Source organism: Amblyomma americanum, chromosome 1 (genome assembly GCF_052857255.1).
Source record: "Amblyomma americanum isolate KBUSLIRL-KWMA chromosome 1, ASM5285725v1, whole genome shotgun sequence".
NCBI lineage: Eukaryota > Metazoa > Arthropoda > Arachnida > Ixodida > Ixodidae > Amblyomma > Amblyomma americanum.
The window spans coordinates 162,453,496-162,474,910 of record NC_135497.1 but is presented as its reverse complement, the minus strand read 5'-3'; the positions used below and the strand labels follow the sequence as shown (position 1 = coordinate 162,474,910).

At 42.1% G+C, this 21,415-nt stretch overlaps 1 protein-coding gene across 3 annotated transcripts in view; it reads left to right on the top strand.

Moving 5' to 3' along the window:
• Positions 1-207: 207 nt before the first annotated feature.
• LOC144114079 (deubiquitinase OTUD6B-like) overlaps positions 208-21,415 on the top strand; it is a 48,370-nt gene continuing 27,162 nt past the window's right edge. Inside the window, exons 1-3 of one of the 3 annotated variants that reach the window (XM_077647560.1) lie at positions 208-883; positions 18,192-18,376; positions 18,483-18,578. In XM_077647560.1, coding sequence (XP_077503686.1) covers positions 805-883; positions 18,192-18,376; positions 18,483-18,578 — 360 coding nt within the window. In that variant the 5' untranslated portion in view covers positions 208-804. Of the gene's footprint in view, positions 884-1,384; positions 8,710-18,191; positions 18,377-18,482; positions 18,579-21,415 lie in introns of those variants that run through there. The other 2 variants (XM_077647561.1, XM_077647559.1) reach the window with 2 other exon arrangements.

Sequence of the window (21,415 nt, the reverse complement as noted above, 5' to 3'; positions counted from 1 at the left end):
CACACACACAAAAATTCCGAAGTCCCTGCATCGGTGTCAAATTTGCGTCACGAGATGACGTAGGTCTACCATGCGTTGGCTGCATCGTGCGGCCTCCTGTCTGAAGCGATTCAGCTAGCCTTGGTAGCCTTGGCAAGCCGCTGGCCTTGGCCGTTTAGCCGCACTGTGATTGGTCTCTTCCTGTCATAATAACTACGTCACGCTTACGTCAGTTTGTAAGGAAAATGGCGGGATGTCAGGCGAATCCTGCTGCAGAGCGCTTCGCTAGGTTAGTTGGCAGTTACTGTCAGCGCCCGTCGGCGCTTGGAACGATGTTCTTAATTACCTAGGCCATGACTTGCTAGCTAGAACACCCAAAGCTGGAAGCTAAAGGTGCTGAGCTAATGGGTGTCGCGGCCAAGCTCACTGACGTCGGTCGAACCGTTGTAGTTGATCCGCATATTATGGCATAGACGGCGCCAACGGCGCTCAGCTACTCCAAAGCGGCCTCAGCGGCCGAGAGCCTCGGGGAGGGGGCCGCAGTCGCCACGCCGAGCAGTTCGTCGGTGGTACTGTTATCGCCGACTGGCCTAACCGCAGGGGTACTGCTTGCGGCACCAGCTCGCACCGGTCATGTGTCGTTGAAGTTACCGTGTAGCTAAATGCAGTCGGCGCCAGAAGCCTCCGGAAGCAGGATTGCGCAGGAAGAGCGGCTGCAGGCATTGCGGAGTGTCTAAGGAAGAGCGTGACACAAAGCAACCGTCCTCGCAAGTGGTTCGCATCACCTGCTTTTTTGAGTGTGCGCCGACTTCACCGCACGGAACGATGGCGGATGGTGGTCAACTGCGGCTCTCGCACGATGAGCTTCTGCAAGCGCACAGGAAAGAGCGGAAAGAGTTGCAAGGTAGGTGAAATTGCCATTGTCTTTTGTTTTCTCACAACCTCTTGCAGTGGGAAAAATTGGCATGAAACTTGCGCAAGTCACCTTGGCTGCCGAGGTTTGATTCGCGGGAGTTTTTATTCATTCATCGCGTGTATCTCTCTGCTTAACACAGTGCCATTATTTGCCTACCTGAGTCCTGGGTACACAAATTGAGCAACCTGAAAACAGGTCGCGGCAAGTAACGCGGCCTGTTCACAGTATGTCGCACTGCGAAACGATAGGCATCCTGCGAGGGAGAGCTTGAAAACTTGAGAGAGAGAGAGAATTAGAAAATTGGTTTTCCTCGGAATCCTTATAGCTAATGCTTGGTATGCAAGACTGCACTTGTGTTTTGCATAAGCATGTGCTTTGTCCCTCTGCGAGTTTCGGTTTAATGTTGTGTTAAGTTAGAAGGGTACTGCAGCTCTCTTCCTACCCTGATTATCTCTCTCTCTTTTTTTCAATTTCTCCCTTTCCCATTAGGCGCGGTCAGATGCCGGCAGTACCACCTCAACTTCCAGCAGTTCGAGGTCTGCTTCAAGAGACTTCAATCTATTCCATTCCCAGCGAACAACATTGTCTCGCTGCACCTTCACGAGTTTCTCGCCAGCTGTGCTCTTAAGCATGGCATAGCAGAGGACACTTTACTTCTCTGCCTTGTTACCACCACATCTCATCTCATGAGCCTGTCATCATCAACAAAAATTCGCCTGTCTTCCGCATGGCAAGAAAGCCCAGTGCTGTGGTCTTGTGTTGTGGTCCCAAGGGCACACAGTTGCCATAACTTTGTCTGGACCTTGCAAAAACTTCTGTGTGATTTGCACTGTCAGCGGCCATCCAGGGACATTGCACCAAAAGCTTTAGTAGTGGATGAAGCGTCATCAACTAGCCTGAATGGGTTGCTGACCCGGGCTGGAGCTGTGCTAGGTGCACACACATCTTTTGAGCAAGTAAAATCTGTCTTCTCAGCTGTTGGAAAAGGAAAGTTTGAAAAGCTTGCCTTGGGTGTGCCAGTGCTGTGGTCTTCAGTCACTTCTGAGGTCCCTTTCATGAGTGAAGTACGTTTTAACCTTTGCTGCATCACAGACCCATCCACTTTCCATTCCGTGCTGTCTTCGAGGTTGCTTGAAAGCAGCTACGATTTCCAGGAATGCATGTGGCCCAATGTCCTGTTTGCTTGTGCTCATGAAAGATCTCTGGACCTTGCCAATCTCCACGAGCAGTTTGTAGATGCAGAAGTGGACAGGTTGAAAGCTCTTCTTTCGTCCATTGCAGAAGCACATCGCTTATCTGTGCAATACAAGTTTTCAGAGGAGGCAACGTGTGTACTTCCGCAACTCTTATCAAAGTTCAAACAGCTGGCATTAAGCTGGAATTGTGAGGTAGCACTGTTCAAGACGGCCACCAGTCAGATTTTTCGGCTTGCTGCAGCACTGTATGTTCTGGATGGTTGTCTCAGTGGAGCAATTCAGCCTGAAAAAAGGGAGTACGAGATTCCTGCTGCACACATTTGGGAAGCACATGACATTGTGATGCACTCTCTGCGGATTAAAGCAGAGTTTCTAGATTGTCCACTTCAGGATGAGTTGTTCCATACAGTAGAAAACCCAAGGGCAAGTCTTCAGAGTGGAAACTTCCAACATCATGCCAATGGAACTGTGGCCAACTTGGGTGTTTCACCAGTTTTTTGTGTTGCTCCTGAAATGCAAGTGCAATCCAACCATGAACAACTTCCAGTGCCTGTTGCAATTCCACGTGAACTTTCTGTGTCTATTGTTCAGCCACCAGCACGAGAGAATGAGCTCAGTGGTTTGCAGCTGTCATTATCAGAACCACAAGAGTCTTACATTTCATTCAGCTCTGTTATTCCAGATTCAAAAGAGGAGTTTGTGGACAAGTTTCACTACAAAATCCGTCGGCTGCTAATAAGTGGAAAATCTTTACTCACACCGACGTTGGTAGCACAGATGAAGTATGTGTCTGTGACTGATCCAAATATACCAGGAAAGTCACGCTACCCTACTCAGGTCGCTGCCCTTTTCCTTGAGCGAGTTGCAGCCCTGGGTTTTGGTACCATGCTCACACGACATGATAGCCACTCTAAAAAGCTGCTCTTTCGGAAAACAGAATATCACCAGCTTGGTCCAGCTCAGTTGAAACTTCTGCAAGATCTCCGTATAACCAGAGAACAGTATTCTCAGGGCTCTCAGCGACCACGTGCAGCTCTATACTGGGAAACTGGTTCAGGTGTACCTATCCGCTTGCCACATTCACCTGCTGGCCCTACACCAAGTCTTCCTGTCAAGCAAGAGGTCATTGACATAAACTAATAGAAAAAGGCATATTCTTTACGTGTGTTATTTCTTAATGTGGTACGTTGTGATTATGCTCTATATTTTAACAGAGGCTCTTCCATTGCAAAACAAAAGCCATGGCATGAAATTTTTACAAAAGCCTACAGCTAAATGCTTGACATTTGGACATCGTCCTCTCAGGTTCAAGTCTCAGGTTCAAACTGTTCGTTTACCGGAAGGCTTACTTTTAATTTTTATTATGTTCTGTGTTTTCATCAGCGCTTAAGCCTGTGTTGCTTTAGCTCCTGGTTCAGCGCTTGTTTTGTTAGTGCTGGTTGTAGAACATTCGTTATTGTTGTGAAACAGTGTTGGGTGTTCCTCAGTTGTCGTTTGCGTGTTGCACCATTTTATCGTTACGAGCCATTAACAAATCCCTGCTGGCAGTTCAAATCACTGCTCTGTTGCTTGGAGAAAGCAGTCATGTAAAATTGTCTGCATCGCTAGTGGAGCTGATTTTACCCATCAGTAGCAGGACTAAACGAAAAATGGCAAATTGTGTACCCACTTTGAGGATTGCTGCTAGAAGAGTACCAAATTAGAATGCTCCCTGCTGTAAAGGTAGCGAAAGGACCATACTTGAGAGCTCAGTTTGACTAGATGGGTGACATTGTGACAGGTGGTGCTACTGTTGCTTTCCAGGGCTTCTTTCTCTGTTGCAAGAGGCAGCAGGGCTGACTTACAGGGTACAGACTAGCTGAGTAAAACACGTGCTTCGCTTCCAAATGCCCATATTCGTGTCAGTTATCATTATGTCTGACTTGGCTTTAATTCTATCTTATATTGACCGTTTTTATGAATTTTTAATGTGAAAGGTTCACGACACTGCACTGTAAGCTCCATTTGTTTTACTTGGTTCGAATCTTGTCAAAATCTGAGGATGCAAGAGAGCTGTGTTGTATTACACATTATCACAGAAAATATGCACACTGCAGGTGAATAGAATATCTCTAAGAAAGCAGTTACTGCTTTACTGATGTAAAAACAGTCCAGTGTAGTGATGTTGGCAGGATACCAGAGGGTGTTAAAGGGCCACAGAAAGGGGTGTTTGAGCTTGGCTTTAAAAGGCTTGCACCATGTAGAGTACAAGCCACCAAGCGTCCATGCCGCATACGAGACCTCAAAAACTTGAGCGGGAAATTTATAATACATTTTTAAAAATTCTAGCTTTTGCACCTTGCGGCGCCGCGCTGTGCCGGGCTTTCGCACTTAACCTGGCATACGACGTCACGTCGTGCAAGTGACGTCAGCAGCCGGGGGTTATCATTGGTTCGCAACGTCAAATCCTTTCAGACGTCGCATGCTACCACGGCCGCGGCCACTCCGCGCGCCGCAGCCGGTGCAGGTGTGAGAGGGACCGAGTGAGTGGGGCCGGCAGAAGAGCGCCGTTTGGCGTACGAGAAAAGGAAAGGCATGAAGACGCGGAAGTTCAAATTTTGCCGCTGTTTAACTCTGCTTCCACAAAACGCATTAAAAAAAATTCTTGCCGAAGGATAATTATGAAGCGGCGCCCTTTAGCATCCCAGTCATATAGCAACCTTATTAGGAGCCCCTTATTGGAGCCCTTTAAGAGGGCTACATTAAGTGGGAGATGTAGCATTGCATCAGTGGTGCAAAATTGTATCAACTGGTTTTCATTATCTTAATGCGCATTTGAGCCCAGAGATGTGAACTTTTTGCACAGCATAGCAACATTTATGCTTTCAGTCACTGCCACTTTCACAGCATCTTGAATAATTACCATTACATTTGCATTTTTTTAGGGCTGTGGGCACTTTCTGGTAAGGTGTGCTGTATAAATAATGAAATGAGAGTGAGCTAGGGCTTATTGCTTAGCCTTTAACAGTAGAGGCATTAGCAGTATGTTCTGTCTGTATTGTCAACTTGCTGAAACCTGAAACTACCTCCTAGAATAGGACATCTATAACTGCACGAAGGGTCAGCTGTTCTAATTTGGTTTTTTCAATGTTGATGTATTGGGCCTGCTAATGTTGTTTACATAGATTAAATGGTGGTTTTATGCTTGCTGGTCTACAAGTGTACAGGTGCAGGCAGAATTGAACTTAGAATATTGTGGTATTACAACACCACTTTTGCAATGCTTGGCAAGAATTTGGTGGCACAGTTGCCACATGTGGAATACTGACTGTAATGAGGCAATGCATGAACATGTCAGTGTCTTGATTGCTGCTTATCATTAGTGGTGTGGGCTCCATTTACATGTGTCTGCTCTGTACAGTCTTTTTGAAGATAGCATGGGACCCAATATCTCTTTCCAAAACATAGAGTGCATGTTTAGTGCTGTCGGTTTACCTATCTCACTGACTGAGGCATGTTAAAGGAATGACACCTAACTTTTGGGTGCGTGTTTTCTTGTTTGTGATTGTGCATAAGGTATTATTGTACATGGATTGCCACCTGGTATTCTCCTACGACCGCAAAATAGTTTATAATCTCATTTCTTTCTCGTGCTGTTTCGGTTTCGGTTTCAACAGCCGAATGAGGACTGTGACGTCAATGTGTGCTTACAGGTCACATGACACATGGAAAAACGGCTATATAATCGCTGCTTCCACATTCGTTGTCATTCTGGCTCTTGAGGAAGGCTGGCTTCAGCCTTGCTGTAAATTAAAATGATGAAGCAGAGATTATAGGGACGTTTTTCTATGCCTCACGTGACACAAAAGCACTCTCTGGTGTCATAGCCATCGTTATATCACATGGCGATTCATGCATGGTGTAGTGCCTTCCACATCATTGTAGAGAAGGAAACAAGCCACCAAAATTGGGTCCCTATAGTCCTTTAACTGCCAAATGAATTCCTGAAGAATGTTCAAGGACTGCCAAATTTTTTAATGTCATAATTTTCTGCATGTAAGTGTGATTCTGAAAATGTATTACTTCATTAGTTCCTGGTTATAATTAACACAAAAATTTTGAAAAGAAAAAGCTGCTCTTGAGGGCGGCTTTCCCATAGTGCATGCCATATTAATGGGTTACAGCGAACAGAAATGCGCTTTATTTATTTATCTGATATACTGTAACGCACTGCAAAGTGTATAGGTGCTGCTTCGTCCTAACACAAACAAGATTTCATTATTAGTAGTTAACGCGCACTACCCAGCGTGTCATCGCCATCGCTATTGTCGTCATCTGAAGCAGTCTCCAGCTCGCAAGCGTAGGAAAAAAGTTCTAGATCGTCGGCAACGCTGATGTCAGAACTGCTCAGAGAAGTAGCTGTTTTTCTCGGAACATCCCCGCCACCAGCATTCTTAATGTGCAGCGCCATTGTGAAGTGACTGTTGTCAGGCGCAAAACTCTTTCACAGCTACTACCCTCTAGTGTTGAAAATTGCAAGCTACACAACTGCCAGTCATAACTCATCTTTGGTGATGGGAGCAGCATAACATAGGGCCGGACGAGCGTGACTCATCATTGGCGATATTGGTACAATCTCCCACGACTACAGCTCGGGGTTGGCAGTTAAAGGGTTAAGCACGCTAGGCAAATGTGTCCTAGTCTGCTGGGGCTCTTTCTAGGCAAGTGCCATTAAAGACTGATAGATGCCTTTGTGATGTGTTGAGGTTACAAGGAACCGTGCATGTTTCCAACTGAGTGAGAGACAGTTGTGCCAGAATTAGGCTGTTACAGGAGCCAAACCACATATTTATATTCCTCCATTTTCAGTTGTAAATATCTGGTATGGTTTATGTTTTGACATAGAGGGTTGTGCCTAATACATGTTCAGCAACTGGTAATGTACCAGTTTCTGTCACAACTCGCAGTTATAATTCGTAAAAAGATATTTGCACTGAGTTCTCTTTTTGTTTTATTGTGGGTGGATAGTGCATTGGTATAGCAATTCATTCAAGGAGTTCACATTGACTGCCTTTAGAAAGTCTGGGTGCACTTCTCGGCTTACCATATCTTTTGAACATGTCCTTTTGAGGCGTTTGACAGTGTCTAGAGTGCTGATTTCATTCTCTCTGTGGCTGTGCATTTGCATGCAAAAACTTATTTGTGTTACTGTTGGCTGTGAGAAGCCTACAGCATGTGTGTAGCAGTGATGGTTGAAAGGGAGTGACCACTGAATTTTAAGTACCCACTTCTTTTCAGTGCAACGGAAAGCTTGCAGTGCAACTGAAAGTTTGCTGTCTAAAGTGCATGAATTTTGAATGGTTTTGTTGGAAATGCTGTAAATGATTTTTAACTAGAATATTTTGATCAGTGCATGTGCCTGTTCTTGTGTATCAAGGTGCTGGAAACCATGATTTGTGAACACAACTATTTCACGTTGGAAAAAGTGATGTACTGAAAACTAATATAAATTTTGCCCACCAGTCAGTAATGGGACATTTTTAGTACAGAGTAGTGTCCAGTTTGGTTTCTACACCCAAAACTGTTATGGCACAATCCCATACGCCTCTTTAATGAAAAATTTAGTGGATTGGCGTTACCGCTTCATCCAAGACGTGCAAAACACTATGGTGATACTTATTGACAAAAGCTAAAAGCATGTTATTCGCGACACGAAAGGAGCATTGCTTTTAAGTGAAGGGCGCACCGGAGAGAGTATAAACAAAACTCAATTAACACTTCTGGAAGATTTTATAGAGATGTGGTCACATGGTGGAATACATCGGTAATGGCAGGGGATCACTGCAAGATGTCACTACACTTTGTTTTATGTGATTTTCAGTGTCAAATTGAAATTATAAGTCCTCATTTCTTGGATATTGGAGAGTGCTCATTACTTACAATGTGAAGCAAGATCTTTTCATTGGCACCATAATCTTGAGACTTTTGATCAGTGGTCAGTCACATTCATTTCCCCAGTAAACTTCAACTGCTCCATGGTCATTGCTCTTATAAGGTGGAACGTATAATGAAAGGTAATCGCCAAGTCTAGGGCCACATACTGGGAAGTACTTGGAAAGCAGCAGTATTTCTTGAGCAGGGGTGGCAAAATCTAGAGGAGCTTTAAACTCCAAGGCCCATAATATGCATGGTACTTCAAAAGAACAATTTTATGGTTATTTTCCTCTGAGTTTGGGGCTTTCCTTGAAATTTTTTTTGGTGTATATTGTGTTTTGTGCACGTGTTTTCTTTGTTTTGTCTTCCCTTACAGCTGTGTCTTGAGCTTAGGAGCATATAATTTATTATCAATGTTTCATTTTACTTGTGTGGCTCACAAGGGTTTGATGCGTTGTCGTGTGTATTTGTTTTGTACAGTATATGTGAAAATAACCAAGAGGCTCGCTTCTGAATTTGTCATATAGCTATGTCACATCAGAAACTTGTTATGAATGGGCTGTTTTTTTATTTATTCAGCTGTACTGCTTATTTGTTTTAGCAACCAAAAGATGGGTATGTAGTGCATGTGACAAGGTGTATTTCTGCAGTGTATCTGTTGCCAACTTGAAAATAAAATTGTAGTTATGTGGCAAGACAGCAGTCATAATGCAAGAATTGCATTGTATGGTGTTTAAGCGTAAGAGTAGCTGAAGGCTCGACTGACTGTTGGAAAGACAGTAATTCGATCTTTATGGGTGGATTAGTTTTCTAGGATTGCAAGCATGTCATTTTTGCCAAGAGCAGACCTTCGATAAGTCAGAAGATTATGTGAAAGTAAAGACTTGCAGTGGTGCCCCAGGCAAATTCCAGCAACGACTTGCAGGTCACTTGCACTCTTTGTTGGCCATGATTGGTTTATTGCTGTCTTCTATTGCACTGTTTCCATTGGCAAGTGCTGTCAAGATGCATTCTGCTCACTCAAGCACAAAGCTGTCATACTTAGCAACTTCAGAAACACAAGATGTCTGGAGCGTGTTGTCGGGCCAAGCAGTTTCATTTTCACCTGGCATGTATTGGCATCTGTAACCAAACTAAGCACACTGTCAAGTCTGAAAATATTTCCTTCTACTGTGAGAAAAGCACATAATACAAACTATTTGCTGGGATGCAGCTGCAGGCCCACACTGTCTGATGAACTTGCTGCTTTGCACTGCTGAACTTGAGGCATGTAGAGCACATGCCTTAAACCTGGAGTAGCCTGTCAGGTAGACTACTAGACAAATATCCAGTAGTTGTTAGTATGCCTCCTCCTTCTCCTGAACTTGAGGCCTTATTGGCTCCGAATTCTGCCGCTGGCAGGGCGCTCTACAGTAATCCTTGGGGTGATGGCTCTCCTACTCAGTATAGCTCTAATTCCCCAGCTTTTCTAGGTGGGAGTTTCATCATTGGAAACAAATGTCCCATTTTTGCAAAACCGGCATTGCAAAAACTCATTGCGGTCGCTGGGGCTTTTTCTTCACAATGTCGCCTTATTGCATATTCTTTTATTGGGCCAGGCCCTTCAGCCTCCAGCCAGTGTTTAGCCAGTTTTGAGAAACTATAAGTAAAAAAATTGCAGTCTCCTTGACATCAAGAGTAGATGTTACCTTGAAATGTTTTGTAGTACCCGGTGTAGCACTGTCTAAAATGGGTTATAGATGGTGGTGGCCGCATTTTTGAAATTGGTCTTGTCCAGGTCATGCCACACCCCATCATGCCACACTACACCATGAAGCACTTATGCCGGTAAATTTGTTGAAGTGCTTTATGAGCCAAAGACTAACGTTGGCTTCTTCCTTGAAGCGTTTGGACAGCAGGCCACTCTCTGAGGACTTACTACTAGGTGCTTGGCCGCAGCATTGCCAAGTAGCCCAGGCAGTGCTGGCATTCTCGTGTTTTTTGAGTGACACAGGCCTCGACTTGCGGTTATGATGCCATCAAATGTGTGTGCACATACCCTCATCTCCCTTCTCACCCCATCGTCACCCATCACAACCCTCTTTCTTCTCCTCTTCCTCAGTGCAGAGTACGAGGCCAGATCTCAATCTTTCTGGCAGACCTCTCTGCCTTCGTTTCATTAAATCTACCTACCTGCCTGCTTGCCCTGCCCTGCCCTCCCCTGCCCTGCCCTGCCTGCCTGCCGCCCGCCTACCCACCCACCCGCCTACCTACTTACCTGTCGACCCACCCACCCACCCGCTCGTTCACTCACTCACTCACTCAAAGCCAATGACAGAGGCTTGCAGTGATGTTCCATTTGAAGAGTATACCCTTTTTAAGGAAATTGAGGAATAAAATTTGAGCAAGGGAATATTTATGCAGAAAATTTTAAAAACTGAATTTTTCACTTTTTGAAAATTGGAGTTTTCAAGCGTCTGCAGGGAAAAAGGGCCTGGAAATGGGGTTTTTTCAGTCTGAAGGAATTTTCGGTTATGGCATGGAACATCACTGCAAGCCTGTAGCCATATGCAACCATTACATCTGTGGTTCTGCTCGGGCATGAGTGTGCGCACTTCCTAGACCATCCCTCTCTGCCATCCTCACTTTTTCTTTATGGACGCCCCACATCTTATCACATGTGAGTAATGTATGAAGCTATGATGACGAGATAGAATTGCTGTAGCACACACTATGTTACAATACTGCTGCTGGCAACACAGTTTTCACCTTGATAGCAGAGCCTTTGAAAGCCCACACCACATGCTTCCGCTCGCAGTTAACGATAACCTTTCGGATGGCAAGTTTCACAAATTTCGTTTGCTTCAGGTTTGGTGTTATATTTCCCTCTCGTTCACCTTAGTTTGCCATGAACGGGAGCTAAATGTGTTTCATGCTTAATCAATGGAGATATGTTGAACTAGAGCAATCAAGTTATTTAGCCAAGGAGAGAACAAATTTGGTGTAATGGTTTCAAAGAAGACACATTGGGAACTCTGGCTTCTGGGTTAGCTAGATGGCTATGTCACCACTCCACTGCAAGAGGATGCAGCTTAGGGGAAACTTTGCTGAATTCTGGACAGCACGGGTTGCTAAGACAGAAATGATGGGCTGGAAGAGTAATGAATAAACTTTCAGATACAAATGAGCCCGCAGGACTCACCACAGCTAGAGGGAAATACATTGAATTAGGAAATAGAACTATAAAATGGGAGAAAAAACATTCATTAACCAGATTTTAACGATTGACTCTGAGACTACTAACTTGTTGCTGTACTTTCTGTGCTGCATGGTTACTTGAGAATTGTGCAATTCCTGGGTGTGTGTTGTGGGGCTGGGATTCTCTGCTGTTAAGTTTTCTCTGTTTTGCCAAGAGCACGAAGAGTATTAATCACAAAAGTGGCATATTTTCCCATGTCGCATGAGGGAGTAAATGAAGGAAGGCATTGGGAACTTCGTTTGTGGATTTCTCGCACTCATCTTTTTGGTAAAAAGTGCTGGCAAGGTTCTCAAAGATGGTAATCTGTTAGTCCTTTATAACTTGTTGCTTCCCTTATTGTTTCCTTTTGATGCAGTATGACTAGATTTGACTAGCAGTAACCATTGTTTTTCTTGTATGGCTATCTTCATGAGGCCTCAAGTCCTTGATGTTCCTTCAAGGTGGCCCAACAAGTTCTTGTTTATAAATAGGCATATTGAGAAAGGGCCATAGGCAGCAAGTTTAGTGTTAAAAAGTAAACAGTGGTATGAATCACTTGTTTAACCTCCATAGCACCAAATTTGTTGCAAATAAGTGCATCGGAATTTGCTTTCATAGGGACTTGCACTTAACTGCCTGTCTTTATTCTCTCCTCTAGTGACCTACTCTTCTTTAAAACCCTTCAGTACAGATTAGCAGGTCAAAAAAGTGCATCTTAGACTGACATTGTAGCTTTTTAACTTGTAGACCCTCTAATTTTTCACTCTGGAGTGAGTGCCTGAAGCTTGTCTTGTAAGGTAGCTCATATACAGAAATACTGTTCTTTAATACTTACCACAATGTTTCAAACCTTCTGGCCCACCTTTGAATGATTGCTTGCTCAAACTTCCAGGCTGAGTGGCTATTTTAATGAAAACTTTCAATACCCACCCCTTAAAAAAATTATTTGATGCTTTTAGGCTTCCAAAGTGTCTTGATGCTGATTTTAGGAGCAAAGATACCGGAGAAAATAAGGGTACTCGTTCGGTGTGCCAGGTGCAGTTCCAAGACAGTCATAGACATGCTAACCTGAAGTGACAGAATGACATTCAAAAACTACTGATGTCATCTCCGTGCATTCCTGAGAACATGAACCAAGAGCAAGGTAAACATTGGCATGAGAGCTGCTATCATTTCAGTTTGAGTGGAGTGACCCTGTAGTGATAATTCTTGTGAAGACACATTTACAAAATTACACAAAAGCAAAAAACAAATACAGTGCTGGGTTGCAGGGATGATACAAGGTGCAACAAAGGCATGCTCCCTGGCTGATCTAATAGATATTATGCTGATCCGAGCGTGCTTGTGTGCACTTTCGTGGTAGTGTTCATCTCGTTAATGGTTTACATTCTCATAACTATATGGAGATGCAGCCACTGGTAATTTTCAGCCGTCATTTCAGCATATCAGGTTAGCTTGTTCTGTCAAGACTACTCCATTTCAAACATAGCAGTCAACACTGCCAAATTAAGCTTGCATGCCTGTCTGTGCAGGTTAAGTACGTGCCCAAAAAGTAGTTTTCCGTAAAACTAAAGAGAACACAGGCACATTTCGTTGCGACAAATCTCGACTACCACGATTTATAACCTCCTGCAGTTTTACCTCTTGCCACATTTTTGTCCTGCGATTCGTCCAGACTTCGAGAAGTAAGAATGACATGTGGTGGTATGATACATGGCTGTTATGGCGAATCTCTTACTCCATCCGCACCTAAAAAGTAGTCCACATTTTATTAAAATCATAGCCAGATGACATATTTAAAAAAAACTGCACAGAATAACACAGGACGGGAGAGAGAAACACGCACGCACACACGAGCGTCCTGTTTTATTCTGCGCAAAGTTTTTTAAAAATATGTCTCTACACCAACTGGCCCAATGTTCTACTCTATTATAGCCAGATGACCCGAACACTGAGTGCCTCATAGCTTCAAGCATGGTTTTCAGTGCTACCACTTCGTTTTATACCGCCCTTTGTTTTCGTCCAAATATTCACTGAGGCTTCGAGAAGAACGAACAATACGTGGCAAAGTAACATGATCTTGCGGATGCACTACTCCGCAGCCTCTGCAGCGTTGCCTGCTATGTATGAACCGGAGTATAGGTGCTGACTTTGAATGTTGATTCTTGACATTTTACATGAAGCACAGATTTTCAAAGTCTCTGTGACATTAGAAAGTTTCGACTTGCACTGGTCGGCAGGACATGTAGCTTGCAGTGCAAAAGCGTGAGGAGTGAAATGTTCGACATGGTCTTCGATGGTGGTAGCAAGGCATTCAGTGGTTTTACTGATGACAACAATGAGATAATAAACTCAATGTATCTGTTACATTCAGAGCACTCCATATTTTAAGTGTGAGCATTGGAACCTGAAGGATTGCTGAATTTGTAATTTTTAATACTCTTGTCTCGTCAGTGTAGGTAACCATTGTTTAATGTTCTTTGAACACAGTATGTGGTTTTTGATCTACTGAAAAGTAAAGCACTGTGGGCTTATACTCGAACAAAATATTTCGAAACTTTTGGTCCTTTCAATATCTTCTTTTTTTTTGGCTAACTTTTTTTTTATCAGTAACGGGTCAGTGTACCTTATTGTTGTGCTTGCTTTATTCTTCAGATAACTGCACAATGATGCTTAACATGGTTCATCATACATAGTTGTGCAATTTTCATTAAAAGCAGCTGTGACCTTGACAGAAGTGTTTTTTTTTTTTTCTAAAAGATACATAGGCCACTTCATAATTAGCCTGAGCAGTTTCTTGGTCTTGCTGTAAGCCTCCTGTGATGCTTTTGTTGTTCTAAAGTTGTGGAAAGTGAAGATATTTCTCGTTACCATTGAGAGTTTTTGAACTGCTAGTACTACTACAAAAAATTTGATGCACAGGACAATGGCTTAGTGGCCTCATTATTTTCATGAGGGGTGCGCACCCATGATGAAAAATAAGAGACCCCCAGTTTCCACTGTGAACTTCAGTAAGAAGGTCACAAACCCCAGGATTTTATGTTTTGTTTAGTGTCTAATTTAGTTAACACCTTGAGTAACAAATATTGATAACTGATTTATTTGAAATCACTAGTGAGCGGTCTCATGCTTTTCTCACAGGTGTACGTGCAAGAGGCTCCAATATCGGTTTGTCGTGTTAGATGAAAGCAAAATGACCGAACAGAGCAGACTAGAGATAGGTGGCACAAGCCCTGCATTCCATTAAATGTGAACTCATTCCACCTTGCTCATTTTTAATTTCTTTTTAATTATCATGCTGAATGCTGCAAAGGACTTGGTTTAGCATTTTTATGTGCCAAATACATATTTCTGTAAAGAGCCCATTCCAGATTCTGTTTCATTAGCCTTTTCTTTGGCCTGAGGGTATTTAAATGTGGACATTTTCATTAAGCATTTTGTTAAGATTTATGAGTACTTATTTTAAGTATGAAGGAATCAGTTTTTTATTGATGGGCTGCTATTCTGTTTACAACTTGATTTAATGGCTCTTGAGTTAATACAATTTTGACTTAGTGGAAGCGTTTTGGACATGCCGGCCTGCATTGAACTGCCTTGTTTTGCTGAAAGACCAAGCTGCTTTTACTCCTACGGATCACTTTACAACAATGTTGTATTAAGGCATATATGGGGGTTTCTGATATTGAACATTGTCTTTTTCTTTCTAGCAGCAAAGTTATTTCTGAATTTTGTGGAGGTTGCAGCAAGGTTCCTTGCAATTAACAGCACAGAGAAAAGTTACCAACACATCAGTATAATATAGTGAAAAAGTTAATGAATAAAATACAAAATACACGTTTCAACAAATGCTCACATTTCTTCTGAGCAGTCAAGAATCTGATAAAAAGATACAAACATGACTACATTCATTGATTAAACATACACTGGAAAATTATCTGCCCAAACAGTGGAAATAGGCAAGCTTAGGACAAAATAAAACGAGTGTTTAATAAAGCCTTTCAATGATGTAATGGTAATTATTTGATGTGTCAAGTTATTCGACACTTTCTAACAGTAATTTTTGCTGTGAGGTTTTCATAAGTAATGCAGATAAAATGGATGAGCTTTTGAACGGGTAATACATTAGATTGAAAAAATAGTGGCCTACACTGGTGCTGTGATAGTTGAATGTGGTAATGTGGAGAGCCAAGTTTTGGATGTATTATTGTGAGGTGATATTTTGGACCCCATTATGCAGTGCAGTAATAAAGACCACTCTATACGTAAGGGAAGCAGCAGATGATTAGTGTTACAAAATCGAAATAGCAGCAACTTTTATTAGTGCTGTAATTCCATGTGCTGCCCTGTTAAGTAGCATGCTTATATGTAGGTTGAATTTCAGATAACTATTGAGTTCTCTGCTGAGGAAATTGCACTGTTGTATGCAGAAAGCCTATATATCAGCTATTATATATTGAAAATAATATTACTGATACTATTCATCCCTCAGGGCATGTGGAAGGGAATGTTTACAGGCTATTATAATGCTATTTGGGTCTTTAATTCAGTAGAAATTAATAATACAAGTGGAACAGCTCAACTCCGAAGTATAAAATGCTGGTTAGTGATGAGCAAAACAGTGGATAGTTGCTGTGAGTCTTCGAAGGTAGTGCTATTTAAGCAAGAATCGAAGTATGATTTATCTGTAAATTATCTCTATTCACTTGATGTGATTCTAACTTCGAAACTGATCACTTCAAGGTGAGACAAAAATGGGGTGCATGAAGTTGGGGAATTTGAAATGTCCAGGCAACTTTTCTGCTAATGTTAAGGACTCTGAATAAGCATTTGTTTGTTTTACATTGTTCTTGTGTGGAATATTCAGTGTCTGTATGCCAGTAGCCTTAATGGGAGTGCATGACTGTGTAGAGAGAAATTACTTGAACACTCTGCTGTTCTGTTTTGTATTACTTTTGTGTTACTTGAGACCTGTACTGCATAGAGGGCCTTGATTTTATTGCTAAAGGATTCAAACTGTTGTAGTAAAGCTGTAATGGAAAAACGAAGCTCAGCCTTGTCAAGATAATACACAGTATGCATAACTTTAGTTTTTCAATTAAGGGAGTAATTCAGCATTCACTTGTGCGTAGCCATTCGGCTGTAAGGGAAAGGTACACAGCTTTCTCAGATCCCCGCATTTAAAAAATTCATTTTGGTGTGAGGCTTGCACCCAGGACTGCCATCGTGTCCAAGCTAGTTGCCCTGCCAGCTAAATATTCCCCAGAATACATTGCATTAAATTTTTTTTTTACCAAGTTTAAACATATGTAGGCAGTCGTCCCTACTCTTGCTTTTGGAGGAGCTGGTGCCTAAGATCGGGGGTGCTTGAAGGCAAAGAAAGTATTATACTGTTTTGGTCAATGTATACATTTCAGATTACTGTATTTATCAGAGTATAGTGCAGCAATGAATGTTGATTTACCACTATATTTGCATCCATTTGCCAGAATGTTGTAGCACAGGGTTGCAGGTGGCACCTTTGTGTTCGTCTGCCCAAATGGGGTCGTCCATTGTGCCATCAAGTACACTGACATGTAGCATTTTTTGAACCTCCTCTGAATGGAGTCAGTAGGTCGCAAAGAAAGGGGGAAAGGTAAAGGGAGAAAGGAAGGCTCCTGATGCCCTGCCTCGCAGCGTGCACTTACTTGCTCATAGTTCCTCCCCAAAATAAATTAGATATCTGTTTTGTATTACAAGGAAAGCAGTTGTGGCTATGCATGGCAGAGCATTTGCTGTCATTATTTTTTGCTTATTTTAATCTTTGTGCCGCCCCTGAATTCAGCAAGGTCAGTATGCGTCTTTTGATTCCAGATTGACGACACAAAGCAGATAGAAGCAACAGGCTAATAGTGATAGATCTTGTCTGCAAAATGGTGTTAATGATGAATATAGACTATCCTTCCTTCATCACAATTTATAAGCTGATCTTCTTTGGTCCCGAATGAAGGTCGGGCCCTCTAGTTTTGGACAATATTTATGGAAAGAAAAGTCAACCTGTACTCAAATATGTCAACAAAAAACTCTCTAGCTATTTATTTCAGTTGTCTGATATTGTTTTTATTTCTGTGTATGGTATGCATACGTAGCCAATTATTAAAGTGTCAAAAACGTTCAATGCCTGCTTGTGCAGGTGATGGAATGATGCGAGTTGATTTTCCTGTGGCCCATAGCCTTATTTTAGAGTGTTAGTGCCCTCAGTGATTGGTGGTTGTAAAAAAACAGGTGCTCGAAATCTTTAGAGTTAGCAATTGCCAATGCACGATCATTAAACTACAGTATTAAGTATATAGTTATTTTTCACGCAATAGAAAGTTGGGTTGTCATATCAGAGGGAAACCGATCCTGGCAAGGTTTGGTTTGGCAGCTGGTGTAAATTAGCGAACTATCAGATCTGAGGAATGTATAAAACTAGGCCAGGTGCCGAGGAATCTGATGTAAATAGCATTTTATGTAGGTCAGTAGTAGCATTCTAAGTAAATTGACATGCTTTATATTTTCATATTTCATTTCATGCTTTAGATATTGGCTAGTCATTTATGGTGTCTATGTAAGTTTGAGAAAGAGGTATCACTATTCTTTTAACTTGCAAAAAAATAATGTAAACCATATGGAAGCCTAAGCTAGTTTCATTGTTAATAAAACACAAACCCTATTTGAAGGTGCCGAGCAGCTGGTGAGAGGAGTGAAATATTTTGAAGATACCATTCAGATGTCTTGCTCAGTGGAAGGAAAATGGGTTACTACTAGCAAGGTTTTACATTTGGATGAAAACAAATTAGGACACAGTAGAAGGCCATTATTATTTAAGGCTTTCATATTTAAAATTTATATGGAATTAAATTTCAAATTTTAGTCATTCTTTTTTAAACCATAAATTTGGTGTTGTTCTTAGGCTGGGCCTGCTTAATCTAATTTTCACATTTGTTTACAGCTAAAATTCAGAACCTAAAGCATTCGGTACCAAAAGGGGACAAGAAGAAAAAAAAGGATGTTGCTGCAGAAGTTGCCGTGCTTGAAGCTGAACTGGAAGAGAAACAGAAGAAAGACCTGCAAGAATTTGCTGCCATGCAGAGCACAGTGAACGGCAATGATAGCGCGGCGAATGGTCAGCCAGGGGTAATGTATCCTTTAGTTTGTCTGTTTTTTAATAATAAATTGGAAGCATTTTGTGTTTGTACATCACAGCTTCAGGGATAACAAAAGTGTGATTTCATAATTTCAGGTCAATGAAGTGATTGAAGGACTTGATGCTGCAAGTCTGCATGACGAACATGCAGTGATGAAGCAAAGCAGGGTCAGCAAGGCTGAAAAACGAAGGGTAATACTTTATTTTCACCTGAATTCTCAACAAGAAGCATGCTGTCAGCCATCCACTAAGTACACAAAGTGGCTTTCAGTAAACAAACGCTGATTATTGGGCATGATGAGTGCTTAAACTGGAAGTACATATTTTACTCATCTCACTGCCGGCACGTTTTATCCAAACTGATCGGTGTTTTCTACCATTTACAGCCGCAGCATGAAAGAAAACAAGAACCAACATTTTATCACGGTTCTGTTACCTTTTCTTTTATTGAAGTGAAATGCAGATATAGTTGGCTTTCATTAGCATTAACGTTTCATTTACTTTGTTGATGTGCTTGTACCATATTTATTTTTGCCATGAACATGGTAGTGCATGGCAATCTGTGCCATAATAGTAACCTTATGGCAGGACTAGAACCTCCTTTGCATGCACTGCAAAATAGCTTCCTTCCTTGGGCATCATGCAGTTAGAGGACTTGTATGTTGCCACCTGTACCACTTTCTTCTTTTTGTACTTTATTATTTCAGTTAGCATGTGTGAAAATTTGGACGAATGAAAATCATATGACGCAAAACTTTAGGTTTTAGGTGTAACAGAATAAGCACCCATCTTGTTTACCAGCATATTTTGTCGCTACCACTTAACTCTTTTGCTTCCGCAAAAGTGACCGATTTTGAGTGTTTTAAAATCAAAATTTCTGCAAGAAGTGCTAAATGCACTGTGCATTGTAGTAGTACATAAAACTAGCTTATTGGTTATACTTCCGAACAAAAAAAATACCAGTGTTGTGTGTGCAAAATTTTTTGAAAATGCATTGGTTATATATGGTGGTAACAAAAAAGAATACAAGCAAAACAAAAATAAGCTCAACACTGAGCCAGAAGTTTATTACTAAAAAATTGAATTATACAAAATGTTGCACATGTTCTTCGTTACCATTCTTGCGATTTTCAGCTGCATACATAATACACTGCACTTTCCATGGTCTTTCAAATTAGGGAATATGACTGCTTTGTCACTAAACTCCATTTCATACATCTGGTGCAATGCTGTGAAAGGTATGGGAGTAGCCCGCATGAAAAAATAAAAGGAGGCGTGTTACTCTGCATTTGTTTTGTGGCTGAGTGGTCTAAGGCACGAGAAAGTAACAGCGTGTCGTCAGCAATAAGGTAGCATTTAATGAAGCTCATGACAAATTTATCATGTAATAATCCTGTAGGCAAGCAGTTACTGTTTCTTGCCTCACCACAAGGAATGCACTGCCTTTTGATTGCAGATGTAGGGAGCCCAAACAAGAGCGCTAGCTCTGACAGCATTGCACTTGATGTATGGAATGGGATATAGAGAAAACAGTTGCATGAGGACATGAAGTGGAGGTAGATATGGGATGTGCTGCACATTGCGCTTGCTCAGAGTTCTGTTCTTGTTTTTTTATAGCAGAGCGTGCAGTTCCTTCTTATCTCCAGTTTTTTTCGGTGGGTAGAGAATGTGTTTTATAAGTGAAAGGGGGGCGTGGCCTTTCTTGACATCATCATAATCAAAAATCTGCTGGCGCATTTGGTAAAATATCTTGGCAGTATGTCGCGAAGACCCTAAAGCACCAAATGAAACCACCCTGATCATTTACAAATCCAGCGCAAAATACAATGTGAGCGGTAAAACAAAACATGTGCGAGCATGCGCTGATGTCCTGGGACTCTGAGACGAAGTCTCTCAATCAAAACTGAAGTCCGACCATTCCACATGGTTGTTCAACTCACCACTGCTGCTGTAAAAAAAAACAAGACAGCACAAGAACCGACAAAAGTGCTCAGTGTGGCCTTTCGCCTTTGAGGAGTGCATTGCAAAACTGATTCCATGATCACCGACCGGTAGACTAAGTTCAATCAACGTTTCGTTTTTCACATCGCCTGCTCGCGTTAGAATATCAAAGAACAAAACTGAAACCAAAGAATGGTGTTATAAAAGTGAATTAGATGGTGCAGCTTGTCCAGGAGCACAAACTTGAATTTTTTGGCGGCAGGTTCAAACCGATGGCGTATGGCATGGTAGCGAAAGAGTTTAGTCATCTATGCTGCCTGCATCCTGAACACTGCAGACAGCTGTGCTGCCAGCATAGTTCACTATGTGCATGTGCGCAGTGCAGTTTGTACACGCTTGTATATGTGTCAACTTGACCATGTGTGGTATTATTAAGGCCCTTAATTTTCTGCGGCCAGTTATGTGATTGTTGTATCAATTGCACCAAACTGTGCCAACAGGCAAAGCCTGCTACATTATGACAAAGTACGAGTAATCTGCACCAAGCCTGTGCAAAAAGTCTATATTTTTTTAGGAACGAAATCTCTGGCACTGAGCGTAATCTTGCATCTGTGTGAGGTGTGTGCCTCTAGTGGAAAAGCTAATTTTTCCCAAAATCTTTTAATCAGTTGTTAGTATGCAGGCGGGTATCATGTTGACCCGGCCCATTGTTAGCCCGCGTAAATGAAAACACAGAAGCGAACAGGCCTGCAGCATGCAGGGATTTACTCTGGTCATCCTGTGGTGTGGAGGGCATGTCGGAAATGCGCATTGCACAAATATTAACATATGATGCCAGTGTTGACGTTCACGTCCTTACTCGGCTAGAGTAGGGAAAGGGAAACGGCAGGCTTCTGTGAAGTTCTCGGTGGGCGTCGGTTTCGGGGTTCGCTTCTTTGCCCTATCAAGAAGAGGCTGCTAAGTCATGTGGCATGCATACGGACAACATGGGAAAGCCGACTGAATTTTTAGAAGTGTGTATTAAAGATTCAGTATTTGCAACCACGATACTGGGCTCGCCTTCAATGTTGACACAGTGATCAATTTTA